The sequence below is a fragment of the Lonchura striata genome, chromosome 30 (assembly GCF_050655825.1).
Source record: "Lonchura striata isolate lonStrDom1 chromosome 30, ASM5065582v1, whole genome shotgun sequence".
Taxonomy (NCBI): Eukaryota; Metazoa; Chordata; class Aves; order Passeriformes; family Estrildidae; genus Lonchura; species Lonchura striata.
The window spans coordinates 2,759,057-2,772,530 of NC_140732.1; the positions used below are offsets into that span (position 1 = coordinate 2,759,057).

A 13,474-nucleotide genomic window follows, 5' to 3' on the forward strand; every position below is an offset into this window, starting at 1 on the left:
CACTGGGGAGCTGGCGCTGCGGGGCCATGGTCAGGTTCAGCCTGGAGCTGTGCCCAGCCGGGGAGGCTGGGGGAAAGCAAGGAGCCCAAGGCGCCAGGCAGCAGGGAAGCCTCTGCCCCAGTGCCCGTGTGTGCCCAGGGAGCCCTGGCTGGGAGATGGGCTGCAGGACGCTCCATGGCGGGGTGCCCTGCCCGGGGCTGCAGCGCCCATGGCCGACCCTGTCCTTACAGTGACCTCGCAGACGGCCGCTGGTGCCCAGCGCCGAGAGCAGCCGCGCCGTGGGACTGGGCAGAAGGACACGGCCTCTGCAGACCCACAGCAGTCCTTGCAGGAGGCACTGTCCTCGCTCGGCAGCGACGACTGGTAAGAAAGGCCCCGTTCACGCTGCGTCCCTCTTAGCATTAAGGTTGGTTAGAAGTGAGTCTTGCTGCTGCCTCTGAGCCCCGAGAGTCCAGAGGGCCGAAGGGCACTGCTGAAACCACTGCAGAGCACTGAGAGGATCAAGATTTGAGAGCAGCCTTTTCTCAGCCTTGCTCTGCAGCAGTGCTCCAGCTGCAGCAGGTCCGTGCTGCTTCCTCGCTTTGCCTGCTGCTCCACGGGGCTGCAAAGGAAATCTTGAGGGGAGAGAGAAGGCCCTGGAACGACATGATTTGCTGGCTGAAGGGAGAAGCAGGATGGCAGCAGTTTGGAGTGCAGGTTTGGGTGCCTTGGGCCACTAGGCCAGTGGGACTGAGTAAGATTCCTCTCTGCTCCCACTGCTGCCAGCAATGGCAGGTGACAGGGTCTCCCTGTGACCTCCTGCATGGCAGTCCCAGAAGCAGCTTCAGGGAGTTCCTCTTTCTGAGAAACCGACTGAGTTGTGCTTTCAAGTCCCTCAGTCTGTCATTACTTCTGAAGAGCTCATGGCAGAAGAGAAGGAAAAAGAAAGAAAATCCTCTAGGAGCCTTGCATTTTTGGAATTCAACTTTTCCTTCTCACTGCTTTATATGGGCCTGAGATGTTTTGTCAATACTCACAATGTGTCCCAACATTTTACACAGACAGAAGGAGGCCCAGAGGTGATAACTCTACAAATGCCAGGTGATACTGGTTCTCTTTGTGATGTCTGGGTTAGCATCCACTCTCTGCTGGATGCTTCATTCACACAGGGGGATAAGGCCTCCATTCCCACTGGGATAAGCATGAAAAATCTGCCTCCTTGTGCAGTCGCCTTTGCTTTGCCTTTTCTCTTCTGCTTTCTCTTCCCCTTTCTCTTTGGTGCCCTGTGAGGTGCAGAGAGCTCCTGCAGGTGTGGGGGTCTGGAGGACACCCAGGGGTGCCCGTGGGATCGGTCACCAGCCCTGTGCTGCAGCCCTCAGACCTTCCTGTAGCTGAGAGCCTGCGCAAAGCAAGTGCTGAGAGATAGAGTTGTTTGCACCTCTTAAATAACATGTTGCTGTTGTGGGGGTTGTTTTAGGTAGGAGTGTTTTGGGAAAAGCCAGGGTTTCAACAGTTCTTGCCCAGGGGTGGAACCGTTCTGGGACACTCTGATGCTTTTTGGGGGAAAGTGTGCAGTGCAGTGGAGTAGGTGACACACAGGCCAAGACTATAGAGTGGAAACTTGGCTCCAGAGTGGCAGCGCAGACTCTCCCTGCTGAACTGCCTGCTGGGGCTGACAAAGAAGGAAAATGTCCCAGGAACAGCCCCATGGGACTGTGTCTCAGGGACAGGTACAGGGACGTGACAAGAAACAGCAGCATGGCCTGGCCTCACAACTTCTAGGAAGTAGTGACAGAGAAACTTGGTGTGCCAGAGGTTTTCAGAAAGGCCACAAATGAAGACTCTGACACCCCCCTGTTTGCCTCTTGGAGTTTTGTATGCTTTTGACAGCCACAGCATCCTGAGTCTATGATTTCATTAACTACGCTATGAAAAGCACCTCCCATGGTTTGACTGAGCTGCCAGCCTGGTCATTTCAGAGGGTGCTGCCTAGCTCTTGGCTAGAGAAAAATCCATCTTTTTGGTACTTGCCTTTCAGGGAGATGAAGGAGAAGGGACTCTGCATCATCAAACAGCTGGCTGAGTCCCATTCAGAAGTCCTGCTTTGTCGACTTCGTGAGATTTGCTTGGCAGTTACCAGCGAGGTGAGAACATTGTTCTGAATTGTCCCCCACACTTCATACACAGTGTGTAGAGTAGCTGTGTGCTCGCTCATCTCCATGTGTGCTCAGGGTGTGCCTTCTCTGCCCAAGCTGTAATTCAACACTGCAAATTAGTCTGTAGACCTGAGCCTGTGTTTTGTGTTTCCTGTCTGAGTGCTTCAACTACAGCTGTTGCTTTTTTGAACAGGAGCACCTGAGTCTTTTATCTTTATGACTTGTGCCTTTATGGTTTGAAAGCAGCCCTTGCGTTAATTGCTTCTTTTTCAAACAAAAGGCCCTAAAATCAAAGCAGTTGCTATTACAGAAGGGTCAAGTAGCACACTTTAGTGAAATATATTTTTTAGGCCTGTAGTAAGCAGGTCTGAGGGCAGAAATTGGTGCCAGAGGAGGTACCTTTCTGTGCTTGGGCTCTTCTGCTCTTACTGTGCTTTTTTGCTCCTCTGGACACAGTGGGAGGTGTTGTGATTTCCCGGGAGTTTTGTCTAAGGCAACTGGTTTTCTTTTCAAGGTGATTCTTATGTTTCCCCTCATGACTTCCCCAGGTGACCAGCCTGCGGTCAAAGCTGTCTTGCTCTGCAATCGTCACTCTGGGAGAGCTGTTTGCACTCTTGAGGAAGGACATGGATTCCGAGGTGGATGAGGTTGCTCCGGTCCTTCTCCACATGGTGTGGAACTCCCCAGAGTTTGTTCAGAAGGCAGCCTGTCAGGCCCTGGCCATCATGGTAGAGAAGGTGACTCCTGCACGAGCAATGACTGTTCTCATGGACAAGGGAGCCAAGTAGGTTCTTCTTCTTTGAGTGATATTCTTCACCTTCTCCTGTGTGGGTGGGGGAAGGGGTGAGAGAGAGAGAATGGGAATGGTCGCAGGGAAGGGTCCTGTATCCTGGGTCTCCTGTGAACTCAGGGACTTGATTCTCTTTCAACCTCATTTCTTTCCTCTTGTCACCTATTTCTGCCCTGCTGCAGCCTCTTAGTTCTCAGAATCACAGATCTGTAGAATAGGGGCAGTTGGAAGGGGCCCATCAGGACCATTGAGTCCAGCTCCTGGCCTTGCACAGAAGGGCCCAAGGCTCACACCAAGTGCCTGAGATTGTTGTCCAAATGCTTCTTGGACTCTGTCAGGCTTGATGCTGTGACCACTGCCCTGGGGAGCCTGTTCCAGTGCCCAACCACCCTCTGGGTGAAAAACCTTTTCCTAATATCCAGTCTAAAGTTCCTCTGACTCAGCTTCCTGCTGCTTCCTGGAGTTCTCCCAGTCTGTCAGCTTTTCCTAGACCTGGTGACCACTGGGGAAATGAAAGTGCCTGCAAAGGCCAAGGAGAAAGCCTTGTGCTTTTTTGGGAAGAGGGAAAACATTTGCAATTACCGCTGTGAGCGCTGTTGGGTATTTTGCAGTGCTGGGAAAAACCACGTATCCTCATGATTCAATTAACGTGAGAAATACGGAGGGTACTTGCTGGGGCGTGCAGCACATGGGGCAGAATGTGCTGGGTGTGGCACTGCCTGCACAGCAGGTGCAGCTCCTGCCAAAAGGAGGCTTGTATGACTGTCCTGGCCTGAGAGCTCTACTTTCCATTCAAACTGATATTTCAGCTTAGCCTTGAGATGATGAATCACTTGACAGGCACCTTCACAGGCTGAGTGCAACGGGACAGCTGAAGAAAATGCTGCCTTAAGTGTTGGTGCTGGGCCTGACAGTTCCCAAGAGACAGTCTCTAGATCAGGACAACCTGGCCAAAATGCCTGCCACCCTTTCCTCAGCTTTGGAATAGGGTCAAAACACTCAGATGTATCCCTTGCCAATCTTTATAAAAGACAGAGGCTGCATTGCTGGATATCGGCAACTTCCCGCCCCACAGCGTGTTTTCCCTGCTAACGTTGTGTTTATCTGAGGACAGAACCTTCTACAGGTGTCTGAAGTTGCAGGGAGAGCCCAGGCCTCCTTCCCCCAGCAAGGACAGGGAGCAGGCTCTGGCCAAGGCCTGTGCTGCTCTTGCTCCTTCTCCCTGTGCCCAGGGTTTGCTCTCTTCTTCCCAGGAGCCGCTACGTCCAGGTGCGGAAGTGCGCGGCCGAGCTCCTCCTGTCCTTGGTGCAGAGAATTGGAGTCACGAAGCTGGCAGGCACACCCAGGGCTGAGACACTGGCACACGTGGCAGGGACACTTGCTCAGGACTGTCACCAGGACACAAGGTAATGATCTTCATTTCACCTCCCAAAACGGGAACATGGTTTTGTGTCTGGCTATAAAGGGTAAAACTACAAAGGAGTGGAAACTAAAGGTTACATTAAGTTACCTCACAGTGTGGATAAGGGTCACAGAATCATGGAATATGCTGAGTTTGAAAGGACCCATCGGGGTCATCAAGTCCAGCTCCTGGTTGTGTGCAGGACACCCCAAGAGTTACTCCATGTGCCTGAGAGTATTGTCCAAACACTTCTTGATCTCTGTCAGCCTTGGTGCTGTGACCACTGCTCTGGATGGCCTGGGGAAATGACTGTAGTGGGTAACCTGAGCTTGGCCACCAAGAAAGAGCATTGCCAACTTCCTGTGACTTGAAGGATTCTTTACTGAGATCAAAAGAGCTCTGATTAGCCAGTCAAAAAGTTTTGACTGGCCTTAGGTGCACACGATAAAGGCAAAGTGTTGGCTTCATCACTGAAGGATCCCAAACATCTATTTCACATTAACCTAAGACTTCCCTAGAAATATTTCAGAGGTCTTTAGCCTATGTATTCAGTCTTTCTAAACTACTTCTGCAGGTTTGTAGAATGCTGTTATCTGTGGCTCAGTGACCTCCAAATTTCTTCTTGAAGAAATCTGTCATTTCCTAGTGGCAAAACCAACCCAAACCACCAAAATCCCCTTACTTTGATGATGAAATTCCCATTAATAGCTGCCAGGGACACCAGAGCAACTATCTGCCCATGCCCCTGATTATTCTATATAGTATAGAATAATCCAAAGCAAGCATGAGGTGTTTTGTTCCGGCTTCCCTGCCAGTGAAAGAAAGGCAAATTATTGTGCAATGGCAGCAGGACATTGCTAATAGGCTCTGACAACAAAGCAGATGTGTTTTGCCTGTTCCCTGGGATCCTTTGATCCCACAGAAGCACACCCACAGTTTCAGAGTGAAATGGTATTTTTTTGTGGCCCCACATTCTCCTCTTGTCCCTTGTGTTCAGCTGACAACACTGTGCAGTGTCCAGTGAAGCAAATCTCCCTCTTTGCTGAGTAGGTAATGCCTTCTCTTGCAAGGATTGCACCTGATCAGTTTAAGGTATCAGCTGCTTCTCTTAACACTCTTCCTTTGTTCACTTTTCATTTCCTGCCTTCCTTCCTTCCTTAGGCATTATGGACAGGAGATGGTGAAGATGCTGCTGAATAATCCAAAATTTAAGAAGTTTTTGGAACAATCTCTTTCCACCCATGACCTGGAAGATATCCTGGCAAGAATTAAGAAGAAAGTAAGTGCTTGGCAGAAGCAGTGTCTCCTTTGTGCAAGTATTGCCACTGCTAATATGAGATCAAACATACTCGATGTGTCTTTACCTCATTCCTCTTCTGCTGCATCATTTTGCTCCTGGAATGAGCTGTTAATCCCCAGCCTGTTCATCTGCAGACCACAGAGGAACTGATATTATTTGGGAAAAAGTGGGGCTTTGAATTCTTTGAATATCACAAAGTGGAAAGGGAAAGAGGAGAAAATGGGTTTACATCCAAGGGCAAGGCCCCACGGGCTCTCCCTACTCTGCCCCCAGTCAAGCAGTTAAGTGAGAATAGTGCTTCTGAGGATAACAGTGTCTTTGCAAAAGACACCAGAAGTAGTGGTGCCAAGGACATTTCCAAATATACAAAAGATGTCCAAGTCAAACCTAATTGCTATAATTACTGTTGGTCTTTTGGGAATATCTTCCCTGCTGTCAAGCCTTGTGGAGCTGGAAGAGGCTTGGTGAATCCATCAGCATCCAGTGGAAAATAGTTTGTTTGTTTGGGGGGGATTTTCTTCTTTTTATCTACATTATAGAAGGGAGTGTGACTTTGTGCAGGAGCAGGGAGAGTAAGTGTTGAACCAAATAGTGGGCCAACCCCCAAGGAGTCCAAATCTGCTGCTTCCATTGAGAACACTCATTGCCTACCAGTTTGCATTATTCCCATTTATGCTCAAGAATAATGAATTTAGGATTTTAGACTGCTGCTCACTGCCGTATGACAGCACCCATAACCTGCCTTGGGCTATTGTAAACAAAGAGTTGGCATCACTGAATCTCTGCTCCATTTATTTCTGTAAGTTAGGAAATGTTTCCTTAAGCCTTGGTAGCAGTGGTCCTGGTTCTAACTTGTGTTTTAATCCAGGAATTCCCTATTTTGAATTCTAAAGATTCATGGAGTTTCTTGATGTCTTTGTAGGGGATGGAAAACCAGAAGGCTGAACGCCCATCTGTGAAGAACCTGGTGAAGAAGAGGAGCGACGGCTCAAAGAAGCCCCAGGCCACATCGCCTTCTAGCAATCGGTACTTTTGTCAGATGGGAGCACTTTTGTTAGATGTGACAAAGCACATGACATGTGCTTTACATGCCTCTTCCTCAGGAAAATCTTTCTGCTGGAGATGACCAGTGCCAGAGATTCTTTCCTTTCCCTACAAATGCTCTAGGATAAAAATTGTCCACTTCTGCATTATGCTGAACACAACTTCTCTGGAAGGCTTCCACAAAAACTGGGCAACAAAAGACACCCATTGGTAACAGCTCAGACCATCCAGTGCAGTGGCAAGGGCAGTGTTGTGGAGGCTCGAAGAGGGCCAGGTTTCTGCTGCCTGACTTGGGACAAGGAAATGCAACCAGGGTGTTCTTTTTAAATCCCAGTGTAGTCTTTTGTCTTTTTGTAGATGGGTGTTTTAATGAGAAGTCCCAGTCTTGAAACAAGATGCCATTCCCCAAAGATACAGTTCTCATCCATGTGGTTTGGCCTGGCTGATTCATGGCTTTTTTACCCTCAAACAGTATGACGTTTGAGTAGTAGTAGCAGTAGTAGTAGTAAGGGAATTCCTGAGCAACTTTGGCCAACAGGTGCCTCAATGTGGACTTTTTGTCTTGATATTCCTGTCCTTCATATAGTTTACTTGATGGACAGCATGTTTGGTTTATTTCCCCCTGTGCTGCAATCAGCGTTTAAGACAGGAATTTGGTTCTTGCTGTCTCTTCATGCTAGTGGCAGAGCTGCTTGTGCCTGTTCTCCTCTGATAACAGAGGGGATTTATTTAGAGCTGTCCCGCTCAGCGGTGGCAGGAAAGTGACCACATGTCTCAGTAGCATGGCTTGCATCTGCCCATGCTCATGGAAGAGACAGGTTGATCCAGGAGAATTGTTCCCAGTGGGTTTGTTAAGCTGTGGATCTGGTCTCTAGGGAAGCAAACAAAATGTGAGCATAGTTCTGGCATGTCTGGCTTCTGTTTTTGTCTCTGTTACTGCTTTTCTGGACCCTTCAGATACGCCCCTGTTCATCTGTTCAAATGCATCTGAGCTACTTTTCCAGATTGTCATGCCTGGTGTAGAGACACTTCTCCAGAATGATGTGTTTCCTTATTATAAGACACACACCTCCCATATGAGGAGGCATTTAAACTTGGAAGTAGCGTCTATCTTTCCCCACAAAGCAATGTGAGCAGTTCGCCTTGGAAGTCATCTGAAGATAGATCAGATGCAGCTCATCCTTGGTGTTTCTGAGTGAGCAGTGTGAGAATGTTACTTGCAGATTGTCTCCTGTAATGACTGGCGTGAGGCTCACGTTGTTCTTCAGAGCCTCATGATATTCTAGCTTGAAATGACATCACTAGGAAAGCTCCTCAAGATGTTTTGGTCACAATTAACTGAAGCTATTATTACCAACAGGTCCTAATTTGGTTTTATTTTCCAGGGTGGAGTCTACCTCTGATGGACGCCTCCTACACCGTGCAAAAGCCCAGGTCACGTTACCTCCAGCTGTGGAAGAGATGAAGCCGCTCCAGAAGCTTTACCTTCTCCTGGAAGCCAAGGAGTTTCAGACACGGATGGAAGGAGTGGCACTCCTCCTAGACCTGTCCAAAACCAAACCCCAGCTCATCTCCACTAACATTGTCCAAGTATGTAGGGTATCTTCATTGTTCCATTCCATCAGCTCCTTTCCCAGGCCTGGGGAAGTAAAGTTAATTCAGTGTGTCTTGGCAGGACATCCTGGCTCTTCGGGACAGGCTGGTCCCTCTTACCCAGAGAAATTGAATTCAGGTCCAGGCTTCAGGACAAGTTTTTTCAGTCCAGCTGTATTTGTCTGGCAGCTTTCTATATTGATGCTGTTGATCAGATGATGACAGAATTTCCTGCTGGTTTAACTGCTGCTGTCTCCTACTGCCAGTTGGGTTATGTGAAGGGAATCCAGCCATTGAAAGCAATAACGGCACTTATTCTCTGGACAAAAAATGGGTTTGAGTGGGGAAGAGATGTTTCACGCTGGGTTGGTTTCAACTAAATTTTTTTAAAGGATACTTCTGGAAACTCCATCTTGTCTGGCACAGGCACAGCTCTGGCTACTCATTTCCATCCTTGTCCCTATTCCTCTAGGTAAAGATGGTGCTCACCCTTCTTGGGGGGCTTTTTTTTTTCTCTTTGGAAAAGGAGGAAAACAGTTAAGGACAGAGCTATCCTTTCTCCTCCCAGTAGATGCTTTTTCCCCTTCTTCCAGAAACTGGTGCCTGATAATGGGCTTTCAAGGGACTGAGCCTGCTCTAATGAGAGCTGTACAGCACATTGCATTTTAGAAGTCTACCTGTTAGTTAGAGAAATGGTCTGAGTCCTGGAAGAGTTGATCAGAGCCCTGCCCATCTCCAGACACAGGTTCTGAGACAAACAAAATAAAACCTAGATCTCCTCCAGCCATAGTTTTGGCAGAATCATAATTGCCCTCAGTACTTGAGGCAACTGTATAGAAACCCGGGCATTGTAAATATCAGCTTCCACTCTTGTAAAGCAAAGGTAGTCTTATCAGTTAATAAAGGGAATTGATTGAATGATTTATAGCTGGGGAGAAACATCATAGGAACTCTCCTGTCCCCAACTAAACCTCTTTAAAACAGATGAAAATCTTTCAACCAGCATGAGGTTGCAGAACCATTCCAGCGAGAGGCCCACAGGAAAACATTGCAATTGTGCATGCAAGGGCTGACCTGACAGAAAGGATCACTTTCACCTTTGACATTGCTGAGTGCTCATTTCCACACCCCCTCTTCAAACAAGGTCATTTTAATCAAGTTCTCATGTTATTTGTTCTCTTCACAGATTTTTGATTATTTTGACCTGAGACTATGTGACACGCATAAGAGAGTGAGGCAGAAGGCGCTGGACGTGCTGGCAGAAATCATAGGCCTCCTGGAAGATGCCCTGAGCCCCGTGATCATCCGTTTGGTGGAAGGAATAACAAAGAATCTAAACTCAAAGGATCCCGGGATTCATGCCGCAGCTGTGAGAGCGCTGGAAGGATCCATTGCTCATTTAGGTGAGGCTGAGCCCCAGCATGGACTCTCCTCAACTGCGTCTCTGTCTCTGCGACACAAGAGAACGCTGAGTGCCTTGACAGCTGCTGTTGTCTGTGGAAGGCTCTCGCAGACACCCACAGAAGCTTTGGAGGTGCAGTCCTTAGGAACCAGTCCTCCAACAGGCTTGAATGTGATCAGCAATTCCCAAAAGTCCCAGGAGCCCTTGGCTCTGTGCTGCTGATCTGAAGACAAAGTCCTGGACTACAGCTTTGCTACAATTCAGAGGCAAAGTTTGCTTGGGCCCCATCTGACTTCCCAAATGAACAGCTTTGCTGTTGGCATGAAGGGACACCAGCCCATCAGAGCTTCTGCAGAGCAGCCACCTGGAAGGCTCTACATGATAGGCATTAGCTGCCTATTTTCCACCTTTCTTCTTTGTCTTCTTTTTTCAAAGGGGAACTTAGGATTCACCAAGTTCATTTCCTTCGAACAAACTGGTCTAAATCCAGCTGTCAATCATGCCTTGTTCCACATGTTGTTTTGCATGGGGCAAGGTGGCTCTAGCAAACACCTACATAGACAAGGGCTGCTCTAAATTCCTTTGCCACACAGATTGTTGTCAGCTCTGAAAATGCCTGAAAAATTGAGTGGTGAGGAGGCAGGTCTTCAAGGGGTGTTTCCACCTTCTCCACCTCAGCTGCTCTGTGAATTCATGAACTGCCTGACTCAGTGCCTTTCTGTGTCCCAAGGATGGAGTTCTTCCTTTTTACTGTGGGATGCAAAACCTTTTCAGTGCTTACATGAAACTGAACTCTTGAGGTGCCTGATGTGAAATGTGTTAACTTAGCTCCTGGTACAGAAGACAACTTTGGATTTTCAAATGTGAAAGGAGAGCTTTTCTTTTGGAACTTTTAACCCTGCCAAGTAGGCTGGCAGGAAAGAAGAAAAGGATTCAAAAATCAGCAGAATATGACTTTCTTTTATAAAATGGGATTGCCCCTGCCCTTTCCCTCCCCACTGTCCTTTCTGCTATGACCTCAGAAGAGTAAGCAGAAACGTGTGTTTCACTTGTAGATAAAGTATCACTGATGAAAGAGCTCAGCAACCAATGGAGCCAACTGAATGGCGAAGCTCTGCTGGCTGTCACGGAGTGTATCACAGGTATGGCCTCCCCTTCTAAGCCAAGAGGTCCTCTAGGGGATTATTTACAGGGAATGCCTGGGAATGGACAGTAGAGTAGCTCCGCCACAGCAGGAGGTGCTGAGCTTGTCCCTCCTGCCCAATACCCAGGGCAGGTGTCTCTGGCAGGTTTCCCTGGCTGCTGCAGAGCTGTGCAGCATCTGAGATGGGGGCGGCGCTGGGCCTGGGGGCTGAGCTCTCACGGGGACATCTCAGAACCCACCTCCAGGATAGGAAGGGGCTAAAAATAGCCCAGCTGGCTCCTCTCTTGGAGCCTCAGGGACATCTGTGAGCCTTTAGGAAAAATGGTGGCAAATGCTGTTTCAGGGGATCAGTTTGTTTTGTTCTCACAGAATTCTTGTTTTGCTCTTGGAAAGTTTTGAGGCTGAAGCATGCGGAGCCTTGGGGTCACAGCTTAGGTCAAAACTCACCACACAGAGTGTATCTCACTCTATCAGATACTCTGTTAGAGTCTATCACACTTATCCTTGCATGGATTTAGTGCAAGGCAGCCTTTGGGGGCAGAGGGGCAGAAGCAGAGTGCTGAGGCTGCCTGCCTGTGCTGTGAAAATGGCACTGCACTGAGCATTTCAGGCTGTGCAAACAGCCTCTTCCTGTGTCAGCACTGTCCACAATGCTACAAATGCAGCTGAGAATTGATTCCTCAGAGGAGCTTGCTGTGTCAGCAGTAGCCAAGGATTGGAAAAATGACAATCTCAACATACAGTAGAGAAGACGACTGATAGCCTTGCTTTAACTGGGGCTAATGGCACTGCTAATTATGCCAGCATCTTTAAATAGAAGGTTTCATAGTCTTTGTGTCTTCCTTATGAATCTGAACAGGGCATGTTCAGCGATTGGGAATGTCAAAGGCTCTTTCAAACCACCATCAAAGAGCATTTGAATCCAGTAGATCCCCAGGAACAGGGAATATAGTTTTGCAGTTATTTTGATCTCTTTTTCAAATAAAGGAATGAACAAAAATGAGGACTACTTTAGAAAGTGCAAATGTCCTCACTCAGGTTTAGTGGGAACAGATAGCTCTTTCTGAAGTTCTGTCGTGACCAATGACTTTATTTGCATTTCAACTCAAATGAAGTCTCATTTTGAAATGTGGACCATTACCCGTTTCCTGCTTAGCAGGATTGGTTTTGGGTACTTTCAGGAGCTGTTTCAGTGTTGATGACTGCTGGTGGATTAACAGCATAGAGAAAATGAAGTCTCTTCCACCACAGAATAATAAGTAGCTACTAGATAACTTTTTGTCTGATCAGAAAATAAGACTGGTCTCCCTAGCATTTCAGGTTTTAACCCCTCAGTCAAATCTGCCATGCAAGGAGCCTGTTGTTAGCAAATTTTTGTCTGTTTTTGATATAGTTCAGTCCAGAAAATGAGCAGAGAGCAGATTTCAGAGACAATGTGAGAAAACACTTGCCTTCTGATTACATTTCAGTCCCCTGTGTAGCATTTTTCTTTCTCTATGCCCCTATTTCAGTGCACATTGTAAGAAAAAATGCCACTAACATTTGGAGGGGAACTGCCATTAAAACATGAAGATGCTCAAATTCCATGGCAGTGGGGTCTGGGTAATTCCCTAAGACATGCTAAGGTTTGAAACAGCTCCGTGTTGAAAGGCACAAAAGCATTCTGCCAAAGACACTGGCTAGTCACCGATGTTTCTAAGGCAGCTGTCAAGCAGCTGCCATCTCTGGTGGGCTGGGGCTTTGAAGTGTGTTCTAATACTGCCCTTTGCTGTGTGCCACTGAGCAAAGGGGAGTCAGATAAGACTTCTGGCACTTTACATGGAAGTTACAAAATGGAATCACCCCCTTTATTAGAAATCACTCAACTGCCTCCTTACAGTGCATTTCCAAATCTTCAGTGTGGGTTTAGACAACTTCTAAATGGAAATAAAAGGCAATTTGATATTTCATTCATTGTTCATGCAGAAACAAATTGTGAAATAATTTAGTAAAAGTACAAAGTCTGCCACAGGGACAAGGCTCTGTTTGGAGAAATTAGTCCTGAGGTATTGGTGGTTCAGTTTCAAGGATGATCAGCGGCTTTGCCCGTTTCTGGATCATGGGGCTCTGTGTGCTATTTTGCTGATGTTAGCCAGAAAGGCTTCCAAGAAGCAAAGGCAGAGGTAGACCCTTGTTTGCATGGAGGCTGGTGGGTAAGAAGCTGTGCCTCTCTCCCGGCAGTGCTTGTGGAGTGGGTTTATGCCAGGAGCCCTGAAGTCGTCGAGCGCTACGCCCTGCCCGTGCTCTGGTCCTTCCTGGAGAACAAGGCGCTGCCTGTCCGAAGCGCCAGCATCCGCACGGTGGCCACCAGGCTTGCCTTGGCCCTCTACGAGGTGATGGGCACCAAGCTGAAGAAGTGTGCAGCCAGCAAGCCTCCACGCGTGCAGGAAAACCTCTCTGACATTTTGGGCTGGTGAAGGTCTCATGTTCTCTGGAAAGATGACAAAGTTCTGACTTGGACACCTCCGGATGTGACTTTATTTACGTCTGCCAAAAATGACAAAACACTAAGGAAGGGTGTGCATCTACCCCCGCTCTCTCCATCGCCCTTCATCGTCATGAAATGGGAGCCCTGAAGCAACTCCAAACAATGAGGACAATGTGAAGGCTGAGCATGGCTCAGCC

The 13,474-nt window shown here is 48.0% G+C and overlaps 1 protein-coding gene across 1 annotated transcript; it reads left to right on the forward strand.

Moving 5' to 3' along the window:
- The first annotated feature begins 208 nt into the window (after positions 1-208).
- LOC146764953 (TOG array regulator of axonemal microtubules protein 2-like) lies at positions 209-13,266 on the forward strand. The gene is made up of 10 exons (XM_085563378.1): positions 209-363; positions 2,018-2,123; positions 2,684-2,919; positions 4,179-4,331; positions 5,489-5,606; positions 6,550-6,653; positions 8,057-8,261; positions 9,451-9,667; positions 10,722-10,808; positions 13,031-13,266. The coding sequence occupies exons 1-10, from the start codon at positions 209-211 to the stop codon at positions 13,264-13,266; spliced, it is 1,617 nt and encodes a 538-aa protein (XP_085419504.1).
- Positions 13,267-13,474: the final 208 nt, after the last annotated feature.